Here is a 26,400-nt window from a genome sequence, read left to right on the forward strand (position 1 = left end):
AGAAGCCTGGTTTCTATGACTCTGATCAAAATTCGGTGGAATTGAAAATTTTCAAATAATCAACTTGTTTTCAACTTATTTCTTATCGTACATGGAAAGTAATTCTGGCTTTAGATTCAATTTTATCTCTTTAGATCTAGATTCAAATCCAAAGAAAACGTCATTATTTTAAATTTTAGACCTTTATACCATCTGACTTGTATTTCGATCGTTCTTATCACACATTGTTTATCGTCACATGATTCAATTTGAAGAGCCAAACCCTTACGCATAAGCAGGGTTACTACCTTGAGTGCCACCTTAGTGAATGCTTCCCTCCATGACATTGGAGGAAGAAGAGCCAAATATGGGCCACTGCACCAAATCAGAGCATCCCTTCGGGTGTTTCTTTGTTTTCAATGGGCCTAGGACGTCTCCCATGCCCAATGGTGGAAAGAGGCTTCTTGTCTCTGTGAACATGAGGTTAACAATCAACTACCTGAGAAAAAGAAGCTTAAAGGCCCTCGTTGATGTGCCTTAAACATGCCACCTGTTCGACCAGCTATGCTATGTCCCTTGAGGCATCTCACTTAATCTAAGGCGAGAACTTGCTTTACCAAGAAAAACATATGGATGCATGTGGATATATATGTATAAACCTTCAAATTCTTCAATGTTTTCAAAAATGTTTTCCAAAAGAAATCTGCAAACTTATGCTGGTCTTTCTATAGATTCAAGCTTTCCTCTCTGGCCAAAAGTAAAGTGTGTCTCCAAAATGAGAGTCCACATTCAAACTTAAACCCCTCTACATTCTAAAACTTTATGGCTTAATTGCTTATTCTTGAAATCAAATTTTCAAGCGTCTATACCAAATCCTCGATTTATGACCTTGGGTTTTAAACCTCCTTCTCCCGAAATTTGAAGATCTTACTTTCAAAACGCTCAAGGGGTAGTTTGTTAGAAGAACACTTTATGAGTGTCTCATGAATCTACTCGAGAAATTGGGATAATTCATGAAACAATAGTTTTAATATCTTATGAACCAGCCCCAATCATTGGGACAAATTTATGAGACACTCACAAAGTGTCTCTGCTGCCAAACTATTCCTAAAGAACAAGTACCAAGAAACCATGATCTTGACCATATTAATATCGACGGGCCTATCTTAGATTATCCACATGTCCTACAAGATTTTTCTTTCCATTTTTCCATACAGTTAGATGTACGATGCAGTAGCAACACTATGGTTTAACTATATATGTGGAATTGAACATGCAGGAATGCGTAAGTGGACATGGAAAATTAAATGTATTTAACTAATAAGTTAGATCAGATTCATATTTAAGAAATGACATCCAATTGGTTTGGACTCGGATTCGAATTTAAGTAAATATTGTCCAGATTTGGATTCAGATCATATATAGTTTTAAACAAACTATCCTATATTCAATGTTGACAATGTGGTTTGGATTCAGTTTAAAAATCATACAGTTGTTAATATAGAAAATGGGTTCAGACTAAGTTCGAACATTAGATTTGGATATGGTATAGAATTTTTTCATTCAAATTTGAATTGATAAACATTGACATCTAAAAAAGTGGATATGATAATGCTTACATCTTATTTAAATCCAATCCATTAACATCTCCACATGCTACCTCCAGCCAGTTGGGTGGAAACCTTCTTCAGGATGTTACAACTGCTGTGCTCCATCTTACTAGACTTCTTGTATAATCCTTAGAAGTATTTGATAGGTTGGAAAACAAAAGTTAGACTCTTTTATAGAGACAGAAAACAAATATAAAGGCATGCATAAAGTGGTTTAAAACTGAAAAATATTTCAACAAAATTTTTGTGTTGAATAAAAAAGATGTAAAATAAATTCCCTTAAAAAAATGCACTTGGAAAGATTTCGTCCCTTCCATCTAATGCGCCATTTCACTCACTTTCATTACCCCATGAAAAAAAACCTTACCTATGAAATTTTGGACTTTATAGCCTCCGTTGTGTTGAAAATAGTTAACATGTTTAATGTACGAAAGCTACAAAATAGACAACAAGCGAACAAAAAAATGATAAGCTAAAAGGTGCCCTTCTCGAAATTGAGTCCCAGAAAAATGTTGATAGCAATACAAATAACATGTTTAAAATATACATTTTTTTAGTGTAGAAAACAACACATTCTGTTTTCATATTTATTTTTTTGGGTGATTGAGGTTTCTCACACAACTTGGTAGAAAAATTGAAGCCTGCATTCAACCTTTCATCTCCACAAAATATATGGTTTATCTTTTATGTTTCGGAGTGCCGTCCTTTTCTTGCTTTAACTTGCCTATTAGTATCCTTTCCTTTACAAAACATAGTTGTTGTTTCAAAAATTTAAAACAAAAACTAGACACCTTTTTTAGATGCTCTCGTATTTTGATTTAAATTGGCATTAAATACAAATAAAAAAGTTTATATCATATCTGCAACTTTTGAATTTATGATATGAATTGGATTTAAATTGGACTTTTAAATTTAGATCTGAATTATAGTCCGATCAACTTTTCTTCTTATCCGGTTTTTTTAAAATAGTTCGGCTGGATGACCAATTCGAATAAGATCCATTACGTGTGTTTATACGATAATAAAGAAATTCCGAAGAAATCGAACTGGGGGACCTCTCCTACTGTGGTCATAAAGAAGTTAAAACGCCTCTTAAAGGCGTTTGGCGTAGCCATCGGGGATTTATCTGGGAGCTCAAATGATTGGTGGCACGTGCGAGAGTAGCCTCGCGGCAATAGAAACATCCGAAGTCACGTGCCTTCCCGCGACCTCAACGCGGGAGCTATAAGTGTCGACCCGGTGGGGGGAACCTCGAGGAGAAGAAGCGAAGTAGCCGTCGTCCATCCCATTTCCAGAAACTTTCTTGGGAAGCGTGAGCCGTAAAACATTTTCCGGCCGGTCTTTTGTTTTCGGCGATAATTTGTGTCGGCCGCGGGGGGTTCGGTCCGTCGTCCGGCGGGGAGGTACGTCTCTTCGTTCTTCAAGTTTTCGCCCGTACTCTTCGCGGTCTTCGTATTAGGGTTAGAACTTAGGGCAAAGCTTTCTGGCCCGGGCTTTCCATGGAGGGTTTGAGAGAGGGGGCTAGCGGGGATGGTGATCTGGCTGGAATATGGTGTTTGTGACCGGAAGCGTTGAAGAAGGCGCTTGGTGGGCCGAAATTTCAAGTTTGCGGGCTTTGGAAGTTTAAAACCGGGTCGAGAAGGTTTCTAAGGGAAGTGATTTGGGAGGAAGAAGGAAAACTAGAATTGTTTGTCTGGGGGGAGATTTCATGTGGAAATTTTGTTGAGTAACGGCTTGGAACCGTATATGTATTTCGTCTTTTCTTTGGGTCTTGGAACCGTTGGTTTAGCAGGAAGAAGATAGCTGCGAACATTTATTGTGTACACTCGAATTATGCGCAGTCAGATAGTTTCTGTTTGAGGAGATTCGTGCATGCCTTTGTTCAGTAGTACTTGTCCTTTATTCGGACTATTTGGGTATAAAGAACAAGTCTTGGCTGGCTCTTTTCATGCGCTTGTGGCTGCAAAAACCGATTTTCGTTCATTGGGATTGGGTAAGCACAAATTTCGGAATCGAAGATAGACTTGGGAGGATATTGAAACATGAAAAATGAGTAGCACGGTGGTGGGAGTCTTTTGGTGAAGCATTCTAATCCTTCGCGTGGGGGTTGGAATACCAAGATTTTGGAGGAAAGCACTTGCATTCAGGAATGCATTTCTTGAAAAAAGGGTAAATATGGAAGAGGATCCAGTCGACAAAAGAGTTGGTATGCCAGATCCAGTGAAGGATTCCTTCTCTAAGTCAGTAATTGAAACAGTAAATGGCTCCCATAAGTTCACCATAACAGGGTATTCACTAGCGAAGGGCATGGGTATTGGAAAGTATCTAACTAGTGATACGTTTACTGTTGGAGGGTATGATTGGGCAGTATACTTCTATCCTGATGGGAAGAACACTGAAGATGGTGCCCAATATGTGTCTGTCTTCATCGCTTTGGCAAGCGAGGGCACCGATGTGAGGGCACTCTTCGAATTGACATTGTTTGACCAGAGTGGAAAAGAGAAACACAAGGTCCATAGTCACTTTGATAGAGCTCTTGAGAGTGGCCCATACACGCTGAAGTACAGAGGTAGCATGTGGTATGTTCTTTATCTTTCACAAGTTGGTTGTTGCTTTTAAAACAGCTCGTGTAATAGGTTAACTGCTGAGCTGAACCCTCTGTCTTGTGCATTTCTTTTGTGTTGTGACCACATTTTTGTGTCTCCATAATACTTTCATTGTGGCTTCCTCTGTACATGATATTTTACTTTTGTGCATGGTTTTATATGTATTTAATTTCAAATGGAACCTAGAGTTGTTAATTCAAGTGGAAATTAGATGAACACCATTTATGACTCCATTTGCATATTGTGATACCACGTGAAGCTAGTTACTGATGTCCATGGATCAATTATACTTCTCGACGCATATAATTAAAAAATTTAATTGGTTCTTGGATTTAGATGTTGATCCCTCTGTCGCCAAATCTGCTGACCTGCTTGTGCACTTAGTGTACAGTTACAATTGCAATAGCCTTGTTTATCTTATTTGTTTGTAGTGTTGATACTGAAGGTTAATGTGGAAAACAAGGAAGATTGGTTTATAACTTTATACTGTTGGTACTACTAAATGACAAAAATAAGGAACGCACTGCATGCAACCCTGTTCACCAGAAAATAGAGAAACAATTATAGACCCCCCTCCCCCAACCTCCCCTAGTTGGCTTTTTCTTCCAAATTCCATATTCAACAAACAATCTGATCATCATGGTTTGATTCCTTACAAATTCAACCTTGATTCTAGCAAAATTGAATGGCTGTTTGGGTTCTCGATGAAAAATAACATTCCTATTCATGCCTTTGATAACACTTCTCAGACTTAACTACCTCCATTCTTTTAGAATGATGGTGTGGTCCATATATTTCCAAATTAGATGGAATGATAAATCTAGCACAAGTAAGATGCCTGAGGTCAAATTTTCAAGTCCAACCAGCCCATGCAGATTAGATCTTGCTTCGAGCCTACTGTAACCCCCTTACCACCAGCTGACACATTAAGGTGTGGGATCATTTTGAATGTTATAATTCCAAAGTCATGGTATTTGTTGAAGTATAGGAACTAGGAAGAACGTGAAGAAACCTTAAACGAGTGGCATAGGTGATGAAGAAGGACACAACTGTGGTGCTGTGGAATTGTAATTTGTTTGTTGTCTCTTCGTGGTCCCGGAACTAGCCTCTCCTCTAGTTTTGAAAAATAAAAATGTTAAGTTGCAAGCAACTTGCTTGTGTGGACAAGCATTTAATTCCAAAATCATTTTCTTTTGTTTTCCCTGAATTCTCATCAGTGATTCAACAAGAACTTTATAGGTGCAGTGTGTCATAAAATTTGTTTTTATCAAATTAGGATAATTCCTTTAAGTGCAATGACTCGTATATTTTATCTAATCAGATTAGGTGAATTGGATGCTTGAGCCTGATGTCATCTTGTTTTGCCTCAGGGGTTACAAACGCTTTTTCAGGAGGACACTTCTAGAAACATCCGATTACATCAAGGATGATAGCCTCACCATGCACTGTACTGTTGGTGTTGTTATGACTCGAACTGAGGGGCCAAAACTGTATGAGATTCCGTTACCACCCAGCAGTATGGGTCAATCTCTAAAGGAGTTTCTGGACTCAGGGCTTGGTTATGACATAACGTTTGAGGTTGGCGGGGAGACTTACAGGGCTCATAAATTAATCCTTGCTGCTCGGTCCCCAGTTTTTAGAGCTCAGTTTTATGGACTTATTGGAGATCCAAAAATGGATAAAGTTGTAGTGGAGGATATGGAACCACCCGTTTTTAAGGTATATATCAGATAATCAACTTGTAAGTTGTGCTGTATCTTGCAATTTCAAATGGTTTTCAGGTTTTTATGGTTTTTTTCTTTGTTTAGACAGGTCTAAATGTCCTCTTCTTTCATCTTTTTTTCCCCTGAAATGACTAGGTTTTGTATTTAGGGCAAAGAGGGGCACGTTTTTTGTATGGTTTCTTTTTGTGGGGCTTGTGTCTGTGAAAGTACTGTGTCACCAAATCAATTCACTTCTTCTAGCTAGCTCTTTTCATTTTGATGATTAAATGTTGCAGGCAATGCTAAACTTCTTGTACTCCGATGAACTTCTTGATGCATGCGAACTAGCAGGATCTTCAGGCTCTGCTACTAATATGGTGCAGCATCTGTTGGAAGCAGCTGACCGCTATGGCCTGGATAGACTTAAACTGTTGTGTGAATCAAAATTATGTTCAGACATAAGTGTGGACACTGTGGCAACAACTCTGGCCCTTGCAGAGCGACACCATTGTGTAGAGCTAAAGTCCGTTTGCTTGAAATTTGCTGCAAACAGGGCAAACTTGGGAGGTATGCCTTAGATTAAAATATCATTTTTATGTTAAAAATATATTTTAGGACACTTTAAGGTTTTGTATGCTGAATTTATTCAACCATTGCCTGATTTGAGGCATATTATGGCGGCCAGTTGTTGCAATTCCAGATTAAGAACTATGTTAACTTTTTCATCACATGGATGAAACAATGATTTTTGTGTTTCACCTTAGCATTTAATCATGAACTTTTATGTTTGTGAAAAATTCCCTACGCTGCCATCCAGAAGGATGAACAAAAAGATGGTGTACTAATTGTGCTGGGAAGAAAATGATGGATGTACGTGTGACTTTTATTGCAGCTGTTATGCAGTCAGGAGGTTTCCGTTACCTCGTTGAGACCTGTCCGCTGTTGTTGTCTGATCTCTTGTGGACAGTGGCAGCCGCCGGTGATGAATCCAACTCGTCAGGCAGGAAGAGAAGTGGCAGCAGCAACCTGGCTTGGCTGAACTTAGCAGATGTCGATTCTACTGGGAGGCGAACAAGGCGGAGGTCCTAGCCCTTCCATCATCACTCATTCGATGCATTTGCTTTAAAATGCTTTCTTGTATGTTATAGTCGAGCTGCCATTTCTGTACAGGAAGTGATGGCGCTTGATCTTTGCAGTTGCTCAGAGCCTTGAGCCCCGTCTTGTTGGCTGAAATGCAAGCTAAGGTGACTTGAATATGAAACTCCCATCGAAGCCCTGTCGAATGGTTTGTCCTCTTGTAAGAACTAATTGGATTGGGTATGCAATTTGGTTGTAGGCAATTTCTCAGTTGATCTCTCTCTCTCTCTCCAGTGTAATTTCAATTTTTCAACTGCTATGTTGGGCCAAATAGTATAATGGTAGATCCTCAATGGCAATGTCAACTAATAAAGTGCATCGATATCCCATCAGGTCCTTCTCCACCTTGATATGCTTTTCCCGATAGCTAAAGGGAAAGTCAAGTTCTAAACTCTGGAGAAGCAACGGAATCCTGCATTTCATGAGATACACTCGGTTTTGGCTTTCATTTACGCAATTTTTGCTTACAGAGTGGGCCATACCCATGGAAAGTGAACCGTGGTCGCCTGTTTGGAGGAGTTCCAGAGATACACTCGGTTGTGTGTTAAGGAGGTCCAGAGATCCACTCGGTTGTGTGTTGAGTTAAGGTGAGAGATACACTCGGTTGTATGTTAAGAGTTCAGGTGAACAGGAGGTTAATCCTGTTACTCAAGCTCAATTGAAGGTCAAAACCTCCTTCATTCTTTTGATTCTTTTAGGGTCAAGGGTTTTTTGGTGTATCGATGTGATGCTCTTATGCTTGAACGCATTTCTTTTATAACATAGAGTTGATACAATCAGAATATTGAAACTGACATTAACCACTTAGTGAAAACCCATCCAAGTGGCCCCACTGGCAGAGCCCTTCCTTGTTGCGTGTCAGTGGGAAGGGAGGGGCATTCACGACCATCCATTGCTCGACTCCGAATGTACTTTCTTACCGTTTCCCTATTTTTTGTGGAAGAATGATTTGGAATTATGCTATAGCCACTAGCCAGCCATGTGATCTCTACTCAATAAACAATTTATCCTTTGCCATCAACCTACACGACAATTCGCACTTCGCTGCAAGTTTCTGTTTGTAAAATAATGTATGTTCGAACACGTTCCGACAAATATGATTGATCAGGTATAAGTGTTTTCGAGAATATACTCTTTAGCTTTGGTTTATACATCGTACTTAATCACAATGGACTCTTGAGGGCATGATAATTTTTTTTACTATAAATCACTATAAGTAAAAGAACGTGTTATGTCCTAAGACATTTTATTACTTAAATAAATAACAGAAGAACTGGCATTTTACTTCATAACGAACAAGGTAAACTTTTAGATACTCAAGGTGCGTTTCAGTTGGCACAATCTAGCTGGGCTTCTTCACCTATATCCAACTCAGTGAACTCACCTATTGAAAATAGAAAAATTAGACATTGTTGATTTATAAAAGGCTGAGGAAAAGCAAAAAAATATACAAACGTGTAGAGAAAGGTCTGGAATTGCCCATCCCTCTCTTCATATGTATACATATATATGCAGGTATATATACTTTTACTATAACTTATATGTTATATTGAGTATTGACAAAGATAATATTTAACTTGTAAATAGTGGTCCTTGAAACGCCAGTTCACTTTGGATCAGTAAGAAGAACCAGACCCGACCCGGCTTGCTGTCGCTCACTTTCACTCCCCCTTCCGACGCCTGGATTCAGCACAACCAGAAGGGTAGGCCCCACTGAGCGCACGTGGCAAGCTTTCACCCCTTGATCCAGCCACTTCTCGAAGCTACCGTAGAATGGAGAGTGAGAAGTGTGGTTCTGACCTTGCGGACGCATCTCCTGGTCAGAGTTTTGCCACGTGTCACGGCTGCTGTTCCGACCGTCAACGTGGCCGATGTGCCGCCCGGTAAATGATTTGCAGTGGGCCCCGCCCTGTGGGCGGTAAGCGTCCCGCGCGCGCGCGAGAGTGTGTAGGACGGAGAGGAGAAGAAAAGAGAGCGACTTCAGTGGAATTTTTTCAGTCGAGGAGAGTCAAGAAGAAGCAGAGCGGTAGAGTGAGAATGAGCGGAGGGGAAGGAGGAGAAGGAGAGAAGGAGAAGAAGAAGAGGAGGAGCATGGTATACATGTGGGGTTACCTCCCAGGGGCGACGCCGCAGAGATCGCCGATCCTGTCGCCGGAGCCGGTAGCGGAAGCCGCTGGAGGAGAACAGTGGAGGGATGTTTGCGGCGGAGGCTGCGGCTTCGCCATGGCGATATCCGGTAACAGCTTCAGATCTTTTTCGGCTTAGCTTCGCTAGAGTTCTTGTTGTTTCTCTGGTGTGTCCGACTTGAAACTGACTAGGGTTTTGGATCTGGTCTTGATATCTGTGTTTTGCTGGATTAGCGTAAATGTTTTGGAGATCTTCGCAAACTTGCTTGTTGAGTACACGTGCTTTTCGGCGTCTAGCTCTTTGTTAGTTAGTGAGGAAGAGTTTCCTTCGTGCGTCCTTTTTTTCCTCCCTTTGGTTTGCCTTGGATTTCAGAGTCAGCTTGTGTTTATCCAGTGGATAAGTTACAGTTCCGTTTCTCATCGGTTCCATTTTGAATTCTCATTCCTTTTTTTCCATGCTCTGTGATGTTCTTGCTTCATTTGTTCACCGGGATTCTGTGTATACTCCGAGAGATTATACATTTCTGGCACATTTAGTCGTTGCGTTCTTTTCCTTTTCAGGTCTAGAGTCAAGAGTTTCAGGTCTATTTTGCTTCTCTTCTTTTCCTTTTGAAGAGCACGTTTTTTGATTCAGACAGAAGATCGAGTTCATTGTTATCATGTTAGTTGAAGTTGTCGAGAGTATTCTTTCTTTTCTGCTTCGATCTCGTTATTTTCTCAATTTTCATGTTTGCTATCTTATTTGTGATTTGTCATCTGAATAGCTACGAAAGGCGAGGATTTGGCTTCCCTCTTGTGTCTATCCTGTGCTTCTACGCCTTATTTCTTTTGACATTTGACTTTTGAACATCTGACTCGAACGCTTTGGCTTCCGTGTTTTTTTATGGTGTAAGATGGATGATAGATAGGGCATTGGTTTTTCAGATGTGTTAATCTGGTGACGGTCTTCAAGCAGCTTTTTTAGTATAAGCCGGCTAAGCAGCTCTCGAGTATTAAGGTCTTTCGACAGGAATCCAGATTGGAGTGGAAAGACCTAGTGTGAATCAAGGCTGATAGGGCTGGATAGGGCGTCCAATGAGGATGGCTTTCGAGATAGAGAACTTCTATGTGGAGCAGTGACAGCCCCATTCATTTTTCATTAAGAAATAGACAAACAAATTTGACAGGGCTCTCAAACAGTAGGTTTCTCCGATTGTGAGCTCATCAAAGCATTTTCATTGATTGAAAGAAGGGAACTCATAGCACTTAGTATGGATGGAGTAAGTGCTTAGGTTACCTTTATAAATCCTAACCTAGTTGTTCATAGGTCTCTGTTTTTCAGGTCAAATTGCAGTTTGACTTAGTGTTCATTGATTTGGAGAGCTCTTTCGTAATTCCATTGATATTTTCTAGGTCGACATAACTTCTAAAGTTGGCAACAAGTGGTATAAAAGCTAGATGTAGGAATTTTTGGTGGAACATGTCTCTGATGTTCACTCTAGGACAACAATTGACCATCCATAGAAGCTCCTGGATAACAGGGTCGACTTCCATCCTTTTTTCCAGGATGCATCCAATCTCCTTTAATGACATAGTGACTGCCAACCCTGATAATATGGCAACCTGGCTAGAAAGAGCTCAAAGGAAATAAGAAGCAAACTGTAGGAATGAGAAAAGAAGAATCTCAAGTGGGGTAGGGTGCGTGGGTAAACTGGAGCTACATACAGATACTGGTAAAGTGGTTATCATGCACCTAGCTAGAAATTAATGGCCTAGCATAAGATAGATCATCTACAACAGGGTGGCGATCTTCCAGAAGAGCTTCTATGCACCCACTGAACTTCAGTAACTCTTAAAGGGAGAGCGGAGAGCCTAACAACGGTATAGATTTGAAGCTGACCCTTTCACTTTCTGTACTTTCTGTCATAATCAAAGAGGTGACATGATGATTTCTGAGTGGTTTGTGAAGTAGCAGTTGAGCTGTTACGACCATTTGTAGCCCAAATTGCATAGTTCACGATGGTAAAAGGTCAAATATAAACAAGATCATGTCATGTCATGTGAAACTTAACTGCAGAGGCTGATTTGAGGCAAAAGGAAAATTGAAAGGAGACCAAAGTCAAAACCTAAGTCCAAATGCAACCTCAAAGCCAAAGGCCAAACATATACTTGATGAAGTCTCCACAGTTCATATGTTTTAAGGTGAGTCCAGATGATATGGACACCTTTATAATCCTCTGCTTACTAGAATTGGTGTAAGATGAGCTTTCCATCTAAAACTGATCTTGGAAAAACCTGGGGAAAAAAGCAGGTGTTAGACTAGGAGACTAAATTGGATGCAGAATCTTAGAAAGACAAAAAGGAAATACAAATTTTCCCAAGTAGTTTGGTTATTTTTCCTTTTTTCCCTTATGTACTCCATAGTTTTTTTTTTAAAGTATCGTGAGTATCTATTGAATTCGAATATAAATTGTGTTTATTATCTTTTAATCTTCTTAATCAGAATTTGAGATGAGAAAACCGTGAGAACACAACTGAACCTAAATAAGATGACAGAAATGCTGCAAAACCATTTTGAGCATTGATTCTTTCAAGTTTGTCAGCATGATACCAATATTTCACTGGCATTTGAGATCAGTGAAAGGCTTCAAGCATTATTTTAATTGTTCTGTGGTCTCAATAGAGTCAGGGAAGCTCAACACTTGGGGCTCTACAGATGAACTTGGCCAAGGATATGTGACTTCTGGGAAGCATGAGGTAGCTTGACTTTTATCAGTTCCATTTTGTCTTGTTATCTGTTGCTTTTTTACTTTCTGAAATCATCCATGGTGAATTTAAGTGTTCTATGCCCATGGTAGCAAATTTTACCTCCTCATATGTGTGTCACACACGGAATTAGCTTCTTTTAGTAGGAGGCTTCAAGTAAAAAACATCATTTTTCTTTATAGGTCACCGGGTTTCATTATGTGCTACCATGTGTTCAATGAGATAGCATGCTTCTCATTTTTTTTTTTTCATATGTTGTTGGAGAAACATTTTCAAAGCTGCGAAGCAATTTATTTTTGCAAAAACACTGGAATTATGCAATTAGTTTGCTAAAGTTTGTCAATTGACCAATATATTTCCATCATACTGATTTCCATAAATTATCCAATGTTTGGCTTGTTTAGGAAAATCCAGAGCCCTTCCCTCTACCTACAGAAGCCACCATCATAAATGCAGCGGCTGGTTGGGCTCATTGTGTTGCTGTCACAGGTAGTGTCTTCCCACTCGTGTTCACATTAATAATTATTGATGTTTCTGTGGGACATTAACAAAGTCTTGAAACTGTAGAAAATGGAGGCGTCTATACTTGGGGTTGGAAAGAATGCGTTCCAACTGGGAGAGTTGTAACAGATCAATCCACTACAGAAAATTTGGAGAAAGATGTGACAGAGAAACATAATGGGTCATTTATTGAAGAAGGTATTTAATGGATTTATAACAATTTCTCCATTTGTTACATCAAGCTTGAAGATTCTTTTTTAGGGCTTTGACTTGCTTTAATAGTGTTTATACAGAGTTCCTATTATTTTATTGCATGTTGCTGTGAACTTTGTGACAGTTAGCCCCAAATCACAAGTCAGTCATTCAATTTTAAGACGACAAAGTAGTGGAAGCGTATCTAAACATGATAATAAAGTGGGTGAGGAAGGTACCAAGCGGAGAAAGTTATCAACAGCCAAGCAAACTTCTGAAAGCCCCACAACTGAGGAAGCCATGTCAGCACTTCCATGTCTGGTTTCACTGAGTCCAGGTGTGAGGATCGCCATGGTTGCTGCTGGTGGAAGGCATACGTTGGCACTATCAGGTAGGAATTGCTTTGGCATGCATTGGCACTAGCGTGTAAGAATTGCTTAGGCATTTTTATTTTTACAAATCAACCACTTGTTTGCTTTGTTAGGGAAGGCTCAAATATTCCCTTTTGTAGCTTGTCTCTGAAAATTTTAGTGATCGTGCTAGAGCTATGCAATCAAAAGCATGGTGGCTGATCTATTCTTTTTTCCCTAAAGTTTCAGATGTGGGTCAAGTTTGGGGATGGGGCTATGGAGGAGAAGGACAGCTAGGCTTGGGTTCTCGAATACGGATGATATCCTCTCCTCATCCGATAGCTTGTGTTGAGACCTCTTCCTATGTGAGGGACAGAATTCCTGGCCTTCCCAGACGAGGCGTGGCTTCTGATTCTCAGGTCTATAAGGTTCCTGGGACCTGCATCAAGGCTATTGCATGTGGAGGTCGACATAGTGCAGTAGTAACAGGTACACATTTAATAGATCTTTTTTTGTGTGTCATGTCTGATATCTGCAATCGACAGCAAATGAAATTCTATTTGTACAATAAACTGGATATTGAACCGCAAGGTTTCCAAATACCTCTCTCGGTTGGTTGTCTTGAAACCTCTGAAGTCTAGCTAGACTCTAGATTTTGGTAGTAAGTGAATGAATCCTTTACTATAAGGCCTAAGTATGGAATGGCCTTCCCTGGTTGGCTGGCGATGATTACCTGGGTTTTTTTAATAAGAATAGTCGGAATATGGTACAATAGATAATCCAGATCTGTAGGTCAGCCGTGGCTTCTATCATGATAAAGAAGAAAAGTCAGATTGGTTTTGGATTTTACAAATCTTGGGTTAATTTCTGGCATTACTATACTGGCTTCTGAATTGCTGCATTTTGCTAAAAAGTTTTTCCATTTACGCCACCAAACAAAAATTCTTCTTTCAGCTCAGTTGAAGAAATTACAATTTAAGGTTCATGTTCTCATTGTAATGCAAGTTCTCCATTCACTCGAAAAAAAAGAGAAACAACTCCCTGCTCGAAACTTGATGCATTTCTCCCCAGCTCTTCTGTCAAAAAGAATTTTATCATTTTATGCGTGTTTTGCTTCTGCAACTATATCTCCTAAAACAAAAACCTTTTCTCCTTGTTTCTTGTTTTTTTATTATCTATTAAAGCTTTCAGTTTTTTCTTGTGTGTCCCCTGTGCTGTGTTATGAAGCAAGCTCCTTATTTGTTAGTCTCATTGTTTCTGTTTTATTATTTTGGTCGTGTTTCTGGTTGCTGCTTTAATAGCCAATAGCCATTACTAGTTTGCCTTCAAGATGTTTATTTTCAGGTCTGCTGTATACAAATCTGAACCTGCGGCTGTGTTTGTTCATACTTTTCTGGCTTTTTCCTCTGTTTGGGCTTTATTCTTATGGGCTTCCCATTTCCTTGCAGTGATTTCCAACTACTTTAATTGTTCTATTCGGTGTTGCTAAAATCAGTGTACACTTGGCTGACCAAGTAGGATCCTTTTCTATTTGATACAGGGTCAGATTGAAGGGGTATACTGGCATACTTTCATAATTTGATATTATATCTTTTATACTCCCAAAATTTTCTTATTTTTAATTTTGTTTCCAATTTTCACATTATATACATAATTTTCATTTAATGCACTAATGATTCTGATTTTCATTTGATTAAACCCTTCTCCAATTCAATCCAGAAACTAATTTTGATAACATTGCCTGTTTTCATGGATTAAGGATTACGCTCTGTATTCTTGTCCTTGTTGTTCCTTGTTTTACTTCGTCATTTTTTTCGCTCCAGTATTCCTAGATATGATATTAATGCCGTTTGCGTTACTCCTTGTTCTGCTTCTGCGTAAGCCTCTTTGCATTTGATGTGAGTGGATACCTTTGAGGAAGCTTGATCACCAACTAATCCTTGTGGATCATTTTTCATGTGATTTATGGAAATATGATGATTTCGATTGATGACAGACGCAGGTGCTTTACTAACTTTCGGATGGGGATTATACGGACAGGTAAATGTTGGTATTTCCGTACTTTTTCTACGTTGGGCTATCTGAATTTTTCTATATTGCTATCTGGTGGCTCTCTGAAAAACGAAAGCATGTGTTTTAGGTTTGGAAGATCATTACAACTAATGTCGCATGTGCTACTCCTTTTGAGTTTTACATCCTGCCTTTTCCCATGATTAAAAAAAAGGAAAACCAATTATCTCATGAAAATAGATATTTCTTTGACAAAAGAAGGCACTGGTTGCAGATCCATTTTAGCATAAAGGAGAATAATCTGTGACTGCACATACGTATTTGTTCCATATTGGCCCTTATTCTTTTAAAATGCTTGCTTTGAAAAACTGACTTGGGCTGATCTGACCAGTCCAAGAACCAAGTCAGCTCTCATCTCGAGTCAGAAGTTTGCTAATGGCGTTTCACTTGGCTTAGTGTGGACAAGGAAGCACGGATGATGAGCTCAGCCCTAGTCTTGTATCATCTCTATGGGGTGTCCAAATTGGAGGGGTCGCAGCAGGTTTGTGGCATACAATCTGTACCTCCGTTGAAGGCCAAGTTTATGCTTTCGGAGGTAACCAATTTGGGCAACTTGGAACAGGAAATGATCAAGCTGAGGTAATATTTTGTCGATATTATGGGTTTTTTGAGGATCTTAAGAATCTTCATGCATTCTCATTAATTTGGTTTGTCGTTTTTCTAGACTCTTCCTAGGCTTCTATCGGCTCCTTCGCTGGAAAACAAGCATGCCAAGCTAGTTTCATGCGGTGCACGACATAGTGCGATACTTACAGGTAAACTAGCAACTTGTGCAGGGATATCATTCTGTTCAACTTTCAACTTTCATCTGTATATCAAGGTAGCGGTCATCCTTTCGATGCCGAATCTCCTGGAGTTCTTGTCTCATAGAATGCCTGCCAAAGTATAGGACTTTTTCCCGGTTCATCCTTAAAATTATGGCCATCTATTGATAAATCAATGCTCGTCTTGTTGCTACTGCTTACCTATTTTTGAATTTCGTAATTTCCCCTGGCGTTTAACTTGTGGATTGAAATCTGTTTTCCTGTCAACACGGAAAATGAAGTAAATATTGGTTATTAAATGGGTTATATGATTTTTCTTTTGTAGCTTGAGTGTTTCTGTTTATTTCGCCCAACCTAAATGCCTCCTTTATAAAACCGTTCATTAGAAGTGTAGCTGCCGTCCAGTAAGAAAATGGGGTGAAAGTTTATATACGAGTCATCAATTGATACTCTTCCCGTGAGAAAATGAAAGCAGAAGAATTCTAACTGGAGACATTTCTTGATACAGAGGAAGGAGACGTATTCAGCTGGGGATGGAACAAGTACGGGCAGGTATGAAAACTCATGCAACGGCACCTTGCATTCTCCCTTTACTGTCGGAGTTTGTGTCTCACGCCTTTGCGAGAAATCTAAAGGCTTTTAACTTGTGAAGCACAGCTTGGCTTGGGTGACGTGATCGACCGCAGCATCCCTTCTCAAGTTCCACTCATTGATTGCCATCCAACGAAGGTTGCCTGCGGGTGGTGGCACACTTTGCTGTTGGCCGAGTCTCCTCCATGAAAGCTCTTAGAAGGCCGTATACACGGAAGCAAGCAGAGAAGCCTTGGTTCCTCATTTTTGGGAGGTTAGGAGAGCATTGGTGGTCCGGGCACCGACTAACAATAAACGGAAGTTACATGTCTTCATTCTTTTGTGGCCTACGTTGTACAGCCAAACAAGTTCGACAAATAGTTGATTCTAAGTTATACATGAATCATTGGTAGTATATTATCGCATACAGGTTGTGAAATGAGACTTTCTGGTGCTGTTTGGCCTAAACAAAATCAGTATATGAATCACAGAGAGCTAAAAGGCAGGTGAGCTAGGTTAAACTACTCGGCAGCTGATTAAAATTTGCTTAATGTAGCGTTATGTCTGGGCTGGAAGAGTTGCATTAATGGCCAAAGTATGTCCATTCTCTGAAAGCCTCTGCTAACCTGTTTAGGAACATGTGCCAAGATTCATTAGTATCCAAGAGAGAGAGAGAGAGAGAGAGTAAAAGTGTATGTGTGTGCATGTGTGCGTTGGTGTGCTAGATACCTCAATGATGAAATGAGCCCATAACTTATCTTCTCGAGTCTCTGTAACTCCTTTGAGGATAGTCATCCCTAAGTTCCTAATCACCTGAGCTATCTCTAGAAATAACCCCTGGTCTTCACAGAGCATCTGCATATAACATTGTTGTAAGAAAACATTAAAACGCAGGAGAAAAGGACATAACATTGATGTAAGAAAACATTAAAACGCAGGAGAAAAGGACTTGTTCTAGGTTGCTGTTGGAGGCGGACATCGGGGTATCGGGCCCGGGTTGGTGCGATGGATACTTGGTTCGACCCAATAAATTCTATATATTTTTTATTATTATAAAATGTATTTTATATTCAAATTTGTGTTGTATTAAAAAAATAAAAATTGTTTTGTATTAAAAAAAATTATTGTAATTGGGTTGGGCCGGGTTCAGGCTCGAGACCCAGGACCTGGGCTCAGACCCGACTCTTATCCAGTCGGCCCAATGCCCAGGCCTAAGTTACTGTTTGAGTTTATCTCAGAAAATGAACAAGTGCTTAGATTCGGCATGCTCGGATACATGTTGAGGCAGGCATCTAAGCATATTTAAGTGGGTTCAGTGAGCTCCCGGCCTCAAACATGAAGGGGATATGGCGATCCGGTACAGACTCAAAGCGGCAAAAGCCTTTTGCCGTCTATTTTTAACCCATTAGAAACAATGACTAAAAGGATCAGGGGTACCTCAACGAGCACGTGACCAGGATGACTCAGATTCTCCACGATCAGTGGGCATGAACCAGACTGGCTTCCCAACTCAACAGCCCAGGTCGCACCTTTCGAATGAAGAGAGTTAGAACCTTCATCATTAACAACCTGCACGATGCCCAGAACAACTTAATTACTATCACGATCCGAAGTGTGCCCATTTGGCCCACAGAGAGAGGGAGAGCCTGTTCCTATGAGAGGGAGAGGAAGAGGGCCTGTCCCTAGCTGTGCCCGAGCTATCTGTAGGTTTTCAACCAATTATTTCCAGCTAGACCGGATGGTCATGTTGCCATGACCAATTATGTCGTGTGGATAAAAGTTATTTATTATTGCAGCAACACTGAATATGCTCCTTCTGTCGCCATTGATTTTGGTGGACGGTAAAGCCAGGGAGGAGCATATTTGTTGCACCTAACATCAACACCGTTGACAAATAAAATAAGTAAATCGCTAAAATTAATCTGCAAAAGATTGCAGACGCTGCAGACAAATGTATGAGAAGAAGCTACATGCGTAAGATGTGACTCCGTAGCTTATTCAGTCTGGAACTTTAAAATTTGCAAACCATATCAATATCAGGACTAAACGTACCTTTGGCCGTGCGCATTTCTTCAACTTATCCACATGGTTTGTGACACTTCGCAAGAACAACATATGCTTGATGGTTCGTTCAAAGAGCGCATCGATGCTGCACTGCAATCGCCAATGACCCACAAATGGTGTTTCAAATGTCGGAAAATCCCGAAGGCAAACATTCACAAAAAGGCACTCCAAGAGAGTGTTTTCCAAAGCGGTTACTCACCTTAGATCCTTCTGGTACAATCTCTCTCAGCTCTTTAATGCGGTCTTGGATCTGTTGTCTGTCTCTTGGCCTTGGCCTACCGCTTTCACCAGGCTTACTCTTCTTCTTATTTGATTTCGGTAACTTGACTTCGTCCTTAGACAATACAGATCCTGCGTTTATTCTCTTTGGGTCGTCAGTTTGCGGCCCAGGCGGTGGTATGGTTGCCGATTCTTCAGACCAAGAGATAAAGCCACGACGTGGATAGCTCCAGGGTTCCAGATCATGCAGCAGAAAGTCGCTCTGAATGCCATTGCTTTGAGTTTGAGTTTTACGATAAGCAAGAGCCGCCTCCTGGATGTGACTAGAAGGTTTAACATCCGTCGATCTAAGTGGAAAATTCTTAACTGCGTCATCAGCCACAGAATCGGGCACATCATCTTGTGTTTCAGAGTAAAGACCACAGCCTACAAATGAGCCATCAGATGGTTTAGCTGAAGTCGGCTGAGAAGCAGCTTCATTTTTTAGGGAAATGCACGCATCAGCCACAACGGCATCTAAAAGGTGCTCTGACTTGCTTCCATCCATTAACCACTCTTTGATTTCCCCAAGCAAGTCAGAAGCACTTTCTTGTAAAATGAACCTATCAACCGTAGGGCTTCCAGTGCTAGAACCATCAAGATTTGCAACAGCGCCAAGACAGAAATAAGACGCCCTTTCTTGACATGACGTCTGTCCAAGTGCTTTATGTAGTTCAGAATCATTCGGAAACTTGAAGGTGTCATCAGCAATTGCCTCGGCCATCTCTACAGTATATCCCCTTCCAAAAAGTTGATAAGCGCTTTCTTCAGACATGAAACTGCATGTATCATCAAGGAACGTTTGGCTTCCCGAATGTGAAGCGTAAGTGACGTTGCAGATCAGATTTTGCTCAAGATTTTTGTCCAACGTGTGAGATGTATACGGGATTTCAGCAAAAAAATTCTGATCAGGTGTATCGCATCTAGATTGTGGGCCGGCTTCTATGTTGTTGCAAAGTTGGGTCTCATCATTCAGCAGGGCCGCAGTCACATATAGGGAATTGTCTTCCATATGCCAACTTTGCATATGTGAAGATTCAGCTAAAGCTGTTGGTACCAAATCCGTCACCATCTCATCGTCTGAACCATGCCCACCACCTGGACCAAATTTACAGGCGTACAAACCCTTGTGCCACATCTCAGGATCATCCTCAACAGTCAACATTGGTAAATTTGAAAATTCGCTATTCAACAAGCTACTCTTTATCGCCTGGTCTGCGTCTAAAGTTGCCAGACCAGGGGCCTTCTCAAACAGTGTCTCCCAAGGTTTTTGCTGTGAAAGGTTATAGGCTGTATATGAAGTTGCCGAGCTTGCAGGTAAACCAGAGCCTAGAATGAGCATTTCGGGCAGGCAACCCACTGAGGAGACCGTAAATCCCACCTCAGATGGAAGATGAAGATGGATAAATAAAGACCTAATGTGGTCCACCAGCTGCACGTCCTCTCTCATCTGTTTAATCATAAGAAGTCCTCGGGTGAGTTAGTGGGCTATGGTAGGAGAACAATGCTAAGAAACGTATGCATAACAAGCACACAATTTTATAAAATTACATTCCAAACATGGTTTCATGAGGAAGCAGAAATAGCTGGTTATGAGGCAGGAAACAACTGACAACAGGAAAATGTGCAATAAGTAACCAGAAACTAGAAGGTCGCAAATATCTAAGTTAATGACTTCGATAAGACAAACACCGATTTAGTTGTTCACGTACGCTCAGGAAGACACGGTCCTACTGCCTTCATTAAAGAGAAAATGTAAGATGGATCACTGAATGTGAAGTAAAGCAAATAGACAAGATCTGCAAGATAAGGTTGACAAAGCAAATCATAATACAGAAAATGACGACCAGGGACTAAATTACGGAGATTTATCGTTGATCCTAACAGATTACATGTATACCCAAAAGCAGGGAACAAAACGCTTGTTCATACTTTAGGGGATGCCTCCGCCATATTTACGTGCCTCGACGGAGTTGGAAGTAGCCTAATGAAGTTCAAAACTAATATGACGATAATTCAGCAAGATACTTGGGAAGCTAGTTGGAAGTTGGAACCCTGAAACAAAACAAAGCTTTTCCAAATTTATCTGGACTTGTAGACAATTAACAAGTCCATACCTGACACTTGCGCTTTGAAGACAAACTCTTCTGCTTGTTACTTGTTAGTCTAATATATATATATATATATATATATATATATATATATATATATATGTATATATGACGAGAATTCAGCAAGAAGCTAGTTGGAACCCCTCAATGTGAAACAAAACAAAGCTTTCCAAAATTTATCCGGAATTGTAGATAATTAACAAGTCCATACCTTACATGCGCTTTGAAGACGCTCTTCTGCTTGTTAGTCTATTCACAACAATATATATAGACATATATACACTGAACAAATGGGCTCATGCCATTTAGAAGAAACTTTTAAGCAATTCATTTTAACTCAGTTCTCTCTTCTAGGGTACTTATGTCATTTAATTAAAAGATAATACAATTTCTACTAACAAATTTAACCTCCAGTTCTCAACAAATAATTTGCAAGTTAAGGCAGGAATAAAATTTTTGAACAGCTGTAAGGCAGGTACCAGAAAATAGACAAATTCAACCATGCAGTTTAATTATTCATAATTCAATAAAAATGAATGACACCAAAAAACGGAAAGAATGGCAAGCAAATGCATATACTTCTTTAGAGCGGAATCACGAGAAACCTCAAACACACGCATAACAAGGAGGGATATCAGGCTGAAGGCTCGGCCTAATAAGAGCTGGGCCCCAGATGCCTGTTCCATATTGGGCCCAGCCTGGGCCGATAATTAATATGAACTAACGGTTCAACTTCCTTTCCATGAGGACCTAAGCCTGACCAGAACAAGCATCAGGTAGTTCGAAGTTGAGGTAAGTTTGATCGTGGGAGTCTCAGGATGGGCTACCGCCTAGGTTGGATCAGCCTGACAGACCCTTTAAAGGCCCCAGTCAGTAGTCAGACAGCCAACTCGACCGCTACCATCAAAACAAGCATAGGCTGATTACTCACTGTTGATAGGGCGCCAAGCTGCACCAGACCATATGGCATCACAGGTACGAGCACCATTGTCTACAAAAAGTCAAGTTTTATTAACAATCAGTGAAGAAAAATCAGTTTTATTAACGATCATAACGAAAAGGATAAAAAAAAATACAAACTACATCAGTTCGAAAACACATTAAAATCATGTCAAAGCAAGCAAAACCAGCAATAAAAGAAAAAACTCACCTTGATACCAGCTGCAAATTGGATTCTCCACTCATCTGGAAGCTGCACACACAACACATCAGCTTTGAATGAAATTTCTCAACACACTGGTGATAGTTGTAACTAATAACTAAATAAGTCAGGCCGTGCCTTAGGATATCCCCTTAAACAAACTCACCCCATGTGACAGTTCAGAATTTTCGACGAAATTAGGATCCTTTTCAGCCAAAGCCCAATGGTGCCTCCCGGACTTCATTATTTGGCTAATCACACTGAAATATGGACGTCAACATGGTCATATATTTAACGGACGTAAATTAATGGCTTGAACAGATATCCTATTTATAGATGGCCGTTTGAGCAAAGAAAAGGATTCTTAAGCCAAGAAAAATTATTGAAAGGTGCATACCCTTCTTCCAGAGAATACACATGGTGTGACATATTTGCGATCGTTACTTGAAGATCAGATCCATAATATCCACTCACAGCGCCGCCAGAATGATTCAATTCGTTTCTGTATAAGCATGAACCCGCATCTGCGCTATTTACATTCGGAGATTCTGGGAAATTATAGTAAGCCTCACTGCATGTCAGCAGCCTGTAAGAAGAATAAGATGAGGAAATTAGTCAGAAGTGTTCGCACATAATAGTTGTCAAGGCATCCCATCAACATGTGCGCAAGTCGATAAAGGCAAGTTTTATATTCATCCGTGTGGAAGGAAAAATAAGTCTCTCCACAAGTTCTAATTTTAATACGCTCAAGCAATCTAGGGAACATAAAATGCAGCTGAAGCAGTTACATAGCTCCAGAAAGTTAGACACACACATATATATTAATGATACATAAAATTTAAGAATTTATCATTAAAAAAATTTATTAAATTGATATTAAACATAGTTTATGATGCAGTAACGGCTAACAACGCTATGGTTGATTTATGATCTTTTTAATAACGAATTTTTAAATTTTAGCTATACTATAAATATCTGGCACCACTTGCCGGAGCATCATTCAACTCCACAACATATATATATATATATATATATATATATATAACGAGGATAGGTACAGCGACAGACAAAAGCTACACGAGAAGCCCCGCCTTCATACGCACAATCATTTGTTTAGACAATAATGCTGTAAGACAACAATATCATATTTCAGCAAAATAATGATAAATAAACGAGATAAAAACATAAGAGTTTACGTCAGAGGTGGCTGATGCAGACCGGAACCAGAAATGAAATGAACAGGGAAAGGGTTTTTCGAAACCGCTGGAAGGAGCTCAAGGGACAGCACATTCAAGGAAAGGAAAAATCGCAGAACTGCAGAAATTTCAGAATGATGGAGAAGACTACGAGCAAAAGAGATAAACCCGTACTAATTTGAGAAAGGATCACGCAGACAGAGGTGAAAAAAAAAAATGCGAATAGGAGCGAGGGAGGACGTACATGCAGTGTGGGTTCTTAGGCTTCCAGAAGACTGCATAGTTCCATCCGCTATCGTTGCAAATACTTCTCAGGAGCAGATGCACGGTCATGCGACTCATCTCCATTTTGTGTATATCGGAGCGGGGAAAGGCTCTAACCAGTTTAATGCAAAGCCTCAGCTAAACTATAAAAGCTCTAAGAAAACAAACTTCTCTGCCGCCCATAAACTTCAAATTTCGCTGTCAACCAAGGTGCCGTCTCTAGCTACCTCGATACGATCCCCTACCAGCTTGTTTCATTCGTAGACCAGCCCTTCGTTTGATAGGAGGCCCCTTTGCAGACAATAACAAAAGACACATCCTTTTGTTCTCTCTAGCAAACACCTGAGCGTAAATATAAGCTAGAATTTGGCAGCAAAAACCACGAAAAAGTTGCTAACAAAGCTGCTGATAGATACTGAACGCTTCGGGCCTGCTGCAAGGAAACGGATACACCCTTCAGGCATTCTGCAAGAACCGAGTCCAACGCATCAACTAGATAGGCTCCGAACACCAACAGGAAGGCGCTTCTCAGGCGGTGGCATTTCCCCCCGGTTCGAAGTTTTTTCTCCAAAGAAAGCAATATCGCGAACTAGGCTTCATTCCTCCGACTCGTATCTTATGAAAGATGTTGCCGCCTCCTCGATCCCACACCTAAATGACAAAAATCCGTCCGCCGACGATGAACTTCCCTTAGAAAGAAAAGGACAAAACGTCATTTCAACTATCATGGACTAGAAAACAAAAGCCAGTAAAAACTCGACCAAATCAACCCCGCATCTACCTCTACCCCGATGCTTCGACCCAGAACCCGCCAGGCTGCCGGAGAAAGCAGTGATCTGTCACTTTTTCGCCAGAAGCAACGCCGCAACGCCTGAGAACGGCGATCCTTCTCCAACACCTCAAATTCCTCGACGACCGATAGCAAAACGCCTCCGATCGCTCACCGCCTCGCGAACTTTTCACCGAAGACACGCCAGAACGCCGAAGAATCACGCACTCTCGCTCGTCTTCTTCACCGCCGGTTCTCGCGCAGCAATGTAATAATCCTCCGCCTTCCCCGTTCGATCGCAACCGGAAAACGATGAAGCCGCAGCTCTTCTGCCCTAAAAAACGGACCAGATCATGCCTCTGTCTCTCTCATGGCCTAAACACCGGCCGGATTCTGAAGAGACGACGACCTCTTTCCCGGCGGGGCCTTTCCCTTTAAATAGCGCGCGCCCTCCGGCAGAAAACCCCGCGGACTTGAAACTGTTTGAAAACCGAAATTGATAGCCTCCTTCTGGGCCCGTGACCGTGAGGCTTGCGGGCCCCACATGGAATGAATGTGGAACTAGGGGTCGGGTAGTTCCGTAGCTACGCTGTCGCGTCGGCGAGTAGATCGCCCCGATTATTTCGCCGGCTGCTTCGGGAAGCCGACATTCTCTGCAACCGATTCGGATAAAACCGATTCTGTCGTCATCAGACTCGGTGAGTTGCAATTGGAAACCTCTTGAATATCACTGACGTGGCTGAGCGTGACTTTTCACCTTCTCACGGTCACCATAGATGTGAGATGTATTAAATTAATAATTATGGCCAATAATATTCATATAATAAATATTATGCAATTACTGTATAAGTTACGCAATAAAAAACGAGATCCAGTATTCAAATCGTCACACTCGACAAGCTAAATCACATATTTATTAAAGTATGGACGCTATTTATATAAGTGGCAACTTGATTTTAAACTATTCATTTGAATAATGGACCTTAGATAATTTATAAATTTATTGCCTACTCAAGTATTTCATATTACCAAATCAACTTTTTATGTTAAATTTGATAATTAATTTTCTTTTTTCCCTTAATAAGCTTACAAGAGTGCTTTAGAGATAGTTATATAGACTTCAAATAATTTCTCAAAGAATATAAGCTCATCCTATTGAGCATATAACCCTTGCAACCTAAATTAGATATGACGATTTTATGCAAAAATCTATGGGTATAAATGGATTCAGCTTTTACTAAATTGGATTTAGATTTGGACTTGGATTCTGATGTCATCTTTTAAAACCAGATTAAAATTTGACTAGCATAAGATCTAAGAATAAACACATGTGAGACTTTTATCAAATCTGGACCAAATCCAAACACAACAATCTATCCACATTTTTAAGGGGTCGTTCTAGTGTTCTATGAATATGTTCAATCTTTAAAACAGATTTATGAGACACTTACAAAGGAACAATATTGGTACTGCCAAACAACTCCTAAATAGAGCTCTCATAACAAAACCCCTCGAATATATGCATAACTACAAAGTTAAATCTAAATTTGTCCTGAAAGTATAAATGTGAAAGTAAGATGATAAGAACGGATTTAACAATCACAAATAACAATATTCAATGTGACGGTTTTTTTTTTCTATGTGCAGAGTAACCATTCTTAAAGGAGGAAACTTGGCAATGTTGGTTAAATACGCCAAAGTTCAGACAGATAAGCTGCATTTATTCCAGATTTATTGAAATACATGATTTTTAATGATATAAAAAGATAAACATTTGTTCGTTGTTGATGTTTGAAATTCTCCAAATCCTTGCTTGCGTCATGCAGGCCATCTAAAAGTCTTCTCTTATTTTGTACATATATTGCATTGAGTCAGATGGTCGGACGACTTAACCACTTAACTTATATATATATATATATATATATATATATATATATATATATATATATATATATATATATATATAACATAACATGAATATATATATATAGACATATATGTTATATATATTCACATATATATGACATATAACAAATAGATAACTTATAAGTTGTATGAAATCTATAAAATGCATGTTATATATGTATGTTTATACGTATAACTATCTGGCTACAATGGTAGCCGGCCCACACGTACTCACAAGCCGAAACTTAGTACTTACTCGACAAGCTAGTTTCTGTCATTAATCTAGCAATATATTTGAAGGGATTTTCTGTGGCTGGTTAGATTAGAGGCAGGCATGAG

General features: G+C 40.0%; 3 protein-coding genes across 6 annotated transcripts; 2 read left to right on the forward strand and 1 right to left on the reverse strand.

The window, feature by feature from the left end:
- Positions 1-2,820: 2,820 nt before the first annotated feature.
- Positions 2,821-7,250, forward strand: LOC116254210 (BTB/POZ and MATH domain-containing protein 3). Its single transcript, XM_031629421.2, has 5 exons — positions 2,821-4,168; positions 5,566-5,914; positions 6,195-6,465; positions 6,791-6,980; positions 7,069-7,250. Exons 1-5 carry the CDS (start codon positions 3,765-3,767, stop codon positions 7,073-7,075), a joined length of 1,221 nt encoding a protein of 406 aa, XP_031485281.1. The 5' UTR covers positions 2,821-3,764; the 3' UTR covers positions 7,076-7,250.
- A 1,726-nt stretch (positions 7,251-8,976) lies between these two features.
- Positions 8,977-16,756, forward strand: LOC116254134 (ultraviolet-B receptor UVR8). Of its 2 annotated transcripts, none has more exons than XM_031629267.2 (11): positions 8,977-9,271; positions 11,824-11,897; positions 12,311-12,395; positions 12,474-12,605; positions 12,745-12,990; positions 13,193-13,438; positions 14,946-14,989; positions 15,416-15,598; positions 15,684-15,774; positions 16,292-16,335; positions 16,441-16,756. In XM_031629267.2, exons 1-11 carry the CDS (start codon positions 9,073-9,075, stop codon positions 16,561-16,563), a joined length of 1,467 nt encoding a protein of 488 aa, XP_031485127.1. In that variant the 5' UTR covers positions 8,977-9,072; the 3' UTR covers positions 16,564-16,756. The 2 variants fall into 2 exon arrangements, with proteins under 2 accessions (XP_031485127.1, XP_031485128.1); XM_031629268.2 differs by having other exon boundaries at positions 13,199-13,438.
- Positions 16,242-24,606, reverse strand: LOC116254133 (transcription factor LHW-like). 3 transcript variants are annotated; one of them, XM_031629263.2, is made up of 11 exons: positions 24,169-24,605; positions 23,368-24,071; positions 22,325-22,513; positions 22,094-22,187; positions 21,937-21,978; positions 21,718-21,777; positions 18,617-20,125; positions 18,406-18,507; positions 17,791-17,922; positions 17,083-17,208; positions 16,242-16,979 (listed from the first exon to the last, which is right to left on the reverse strand). In XM_031629263.2, the coding sequence occupies exons 2-11, from the start codon at positions 23,469-23,471 to the stop codon at positions 16,890-16,892; spliced, it is 2,448 nt and encodes an 815-aa protein (XP_031485123.1). In that variant the 5' UTR covers positions 23,472-24,071; positions 24,169-24,605; the 3' UTR covers positions 16,242-16,889. The 3 variants fall into 3 exon arrangements, with proteins under 3 accessions (XP_031485123.1, XP_031485124.1, XP_031485125.1); XM_031629264.2 differs by having other exon boundaries at positions 23,368-24,076; XM_031629265.2 differs by lacking the exon at positions 17,791-17,922 and having other exon boundaries at positions 24,169-24,606.
- Positions 24,607-26,400: the final 1,794 nt, after the last annotated feature.

This window comes from Nymphaea colorata, chromosome 5 (genome assembly GCF_008831285.2).
Source record: "Nymphaea colorata isolate Beijing-Zhang1983 chromosome 5, ASM883128v2, whole genome shotgun sequence".
Lineage (NCBI taxonomy): Eukaryota > Viridiplantae > Streptophyta > Magnoliopsida > Nymphaeales > Nymphaeaceae > Nymphaea > Nymphaea colorata.

Excerpts from the sequence above, each read along its gene's own strand:
- LOC116254134 (XM_031629267.2), top strand. The coding sequence starts at position 9,073 with ATGAGCGGAGGGGAAGGAGGAGAAGGAGAGAAGGAGAAGAAGAAGAGG. Across the intron at positions 15,599-15,683 it reads CAGGAAATGATCAAGCTGAG|ACTCTTCCTAGGCTTCTATC; the intron begins GTAATATTTTGT and ends TCGTTTTTCTAG. Across the intron at positions 16,336-16,440 it reads GATGGAACAAGTACGGGCAG|CTTGGCTTGGGTGACGTGAT; the intron begins GTATGAAAACTC and ends TGTGAAGCACAG.
- LOC116254210 (XM_031629421.2), top strand. The coding sequence starts at position 3,765 with ATGGAAGAGGATCCAGTCGACAAAAGAGTTGGTATGCCAGATCCAGTG. Across the intron at positions 5,915-6,194 it reads TGGAACCACCCGTTTTTAAG|GCAATGCTAAACTTCTTGTA; the intron begins GTATATATCAGA and ends TAAATGTTGCAG. Across the intron at positions 6,466-6,790 it reads AAACAGGGCAAACTTGGGAG|CTGTTATGCAGTCAGGAGGT; the intron begins GTATGCCTTAGA and ends CTTTTATTGCAG.
- LOC116254133 (XM_031629263.2), bottom strand. The coding sequence starts at position 23,471 with ATGGAGATGAGTCGCATGACCGTGCATCTGCTCCTGAGAAGTATTTGC. Across the intron at positions 22,514-23,367 it reads CCTAAGAACCCACACTGCAT|GCTGCTGACATGCAGTGAGG; the intron begins GTACGTCCTCCC and ends TTCTTCTTACAG. Across the intron at positions 16,980-17,082 it reads GGGCTCATTTCATCATTGAG|GTTAGCAGAGGCTTTCAGAG; the intron begins GTATCTAGCACA and ends GTTCCTAAACAG.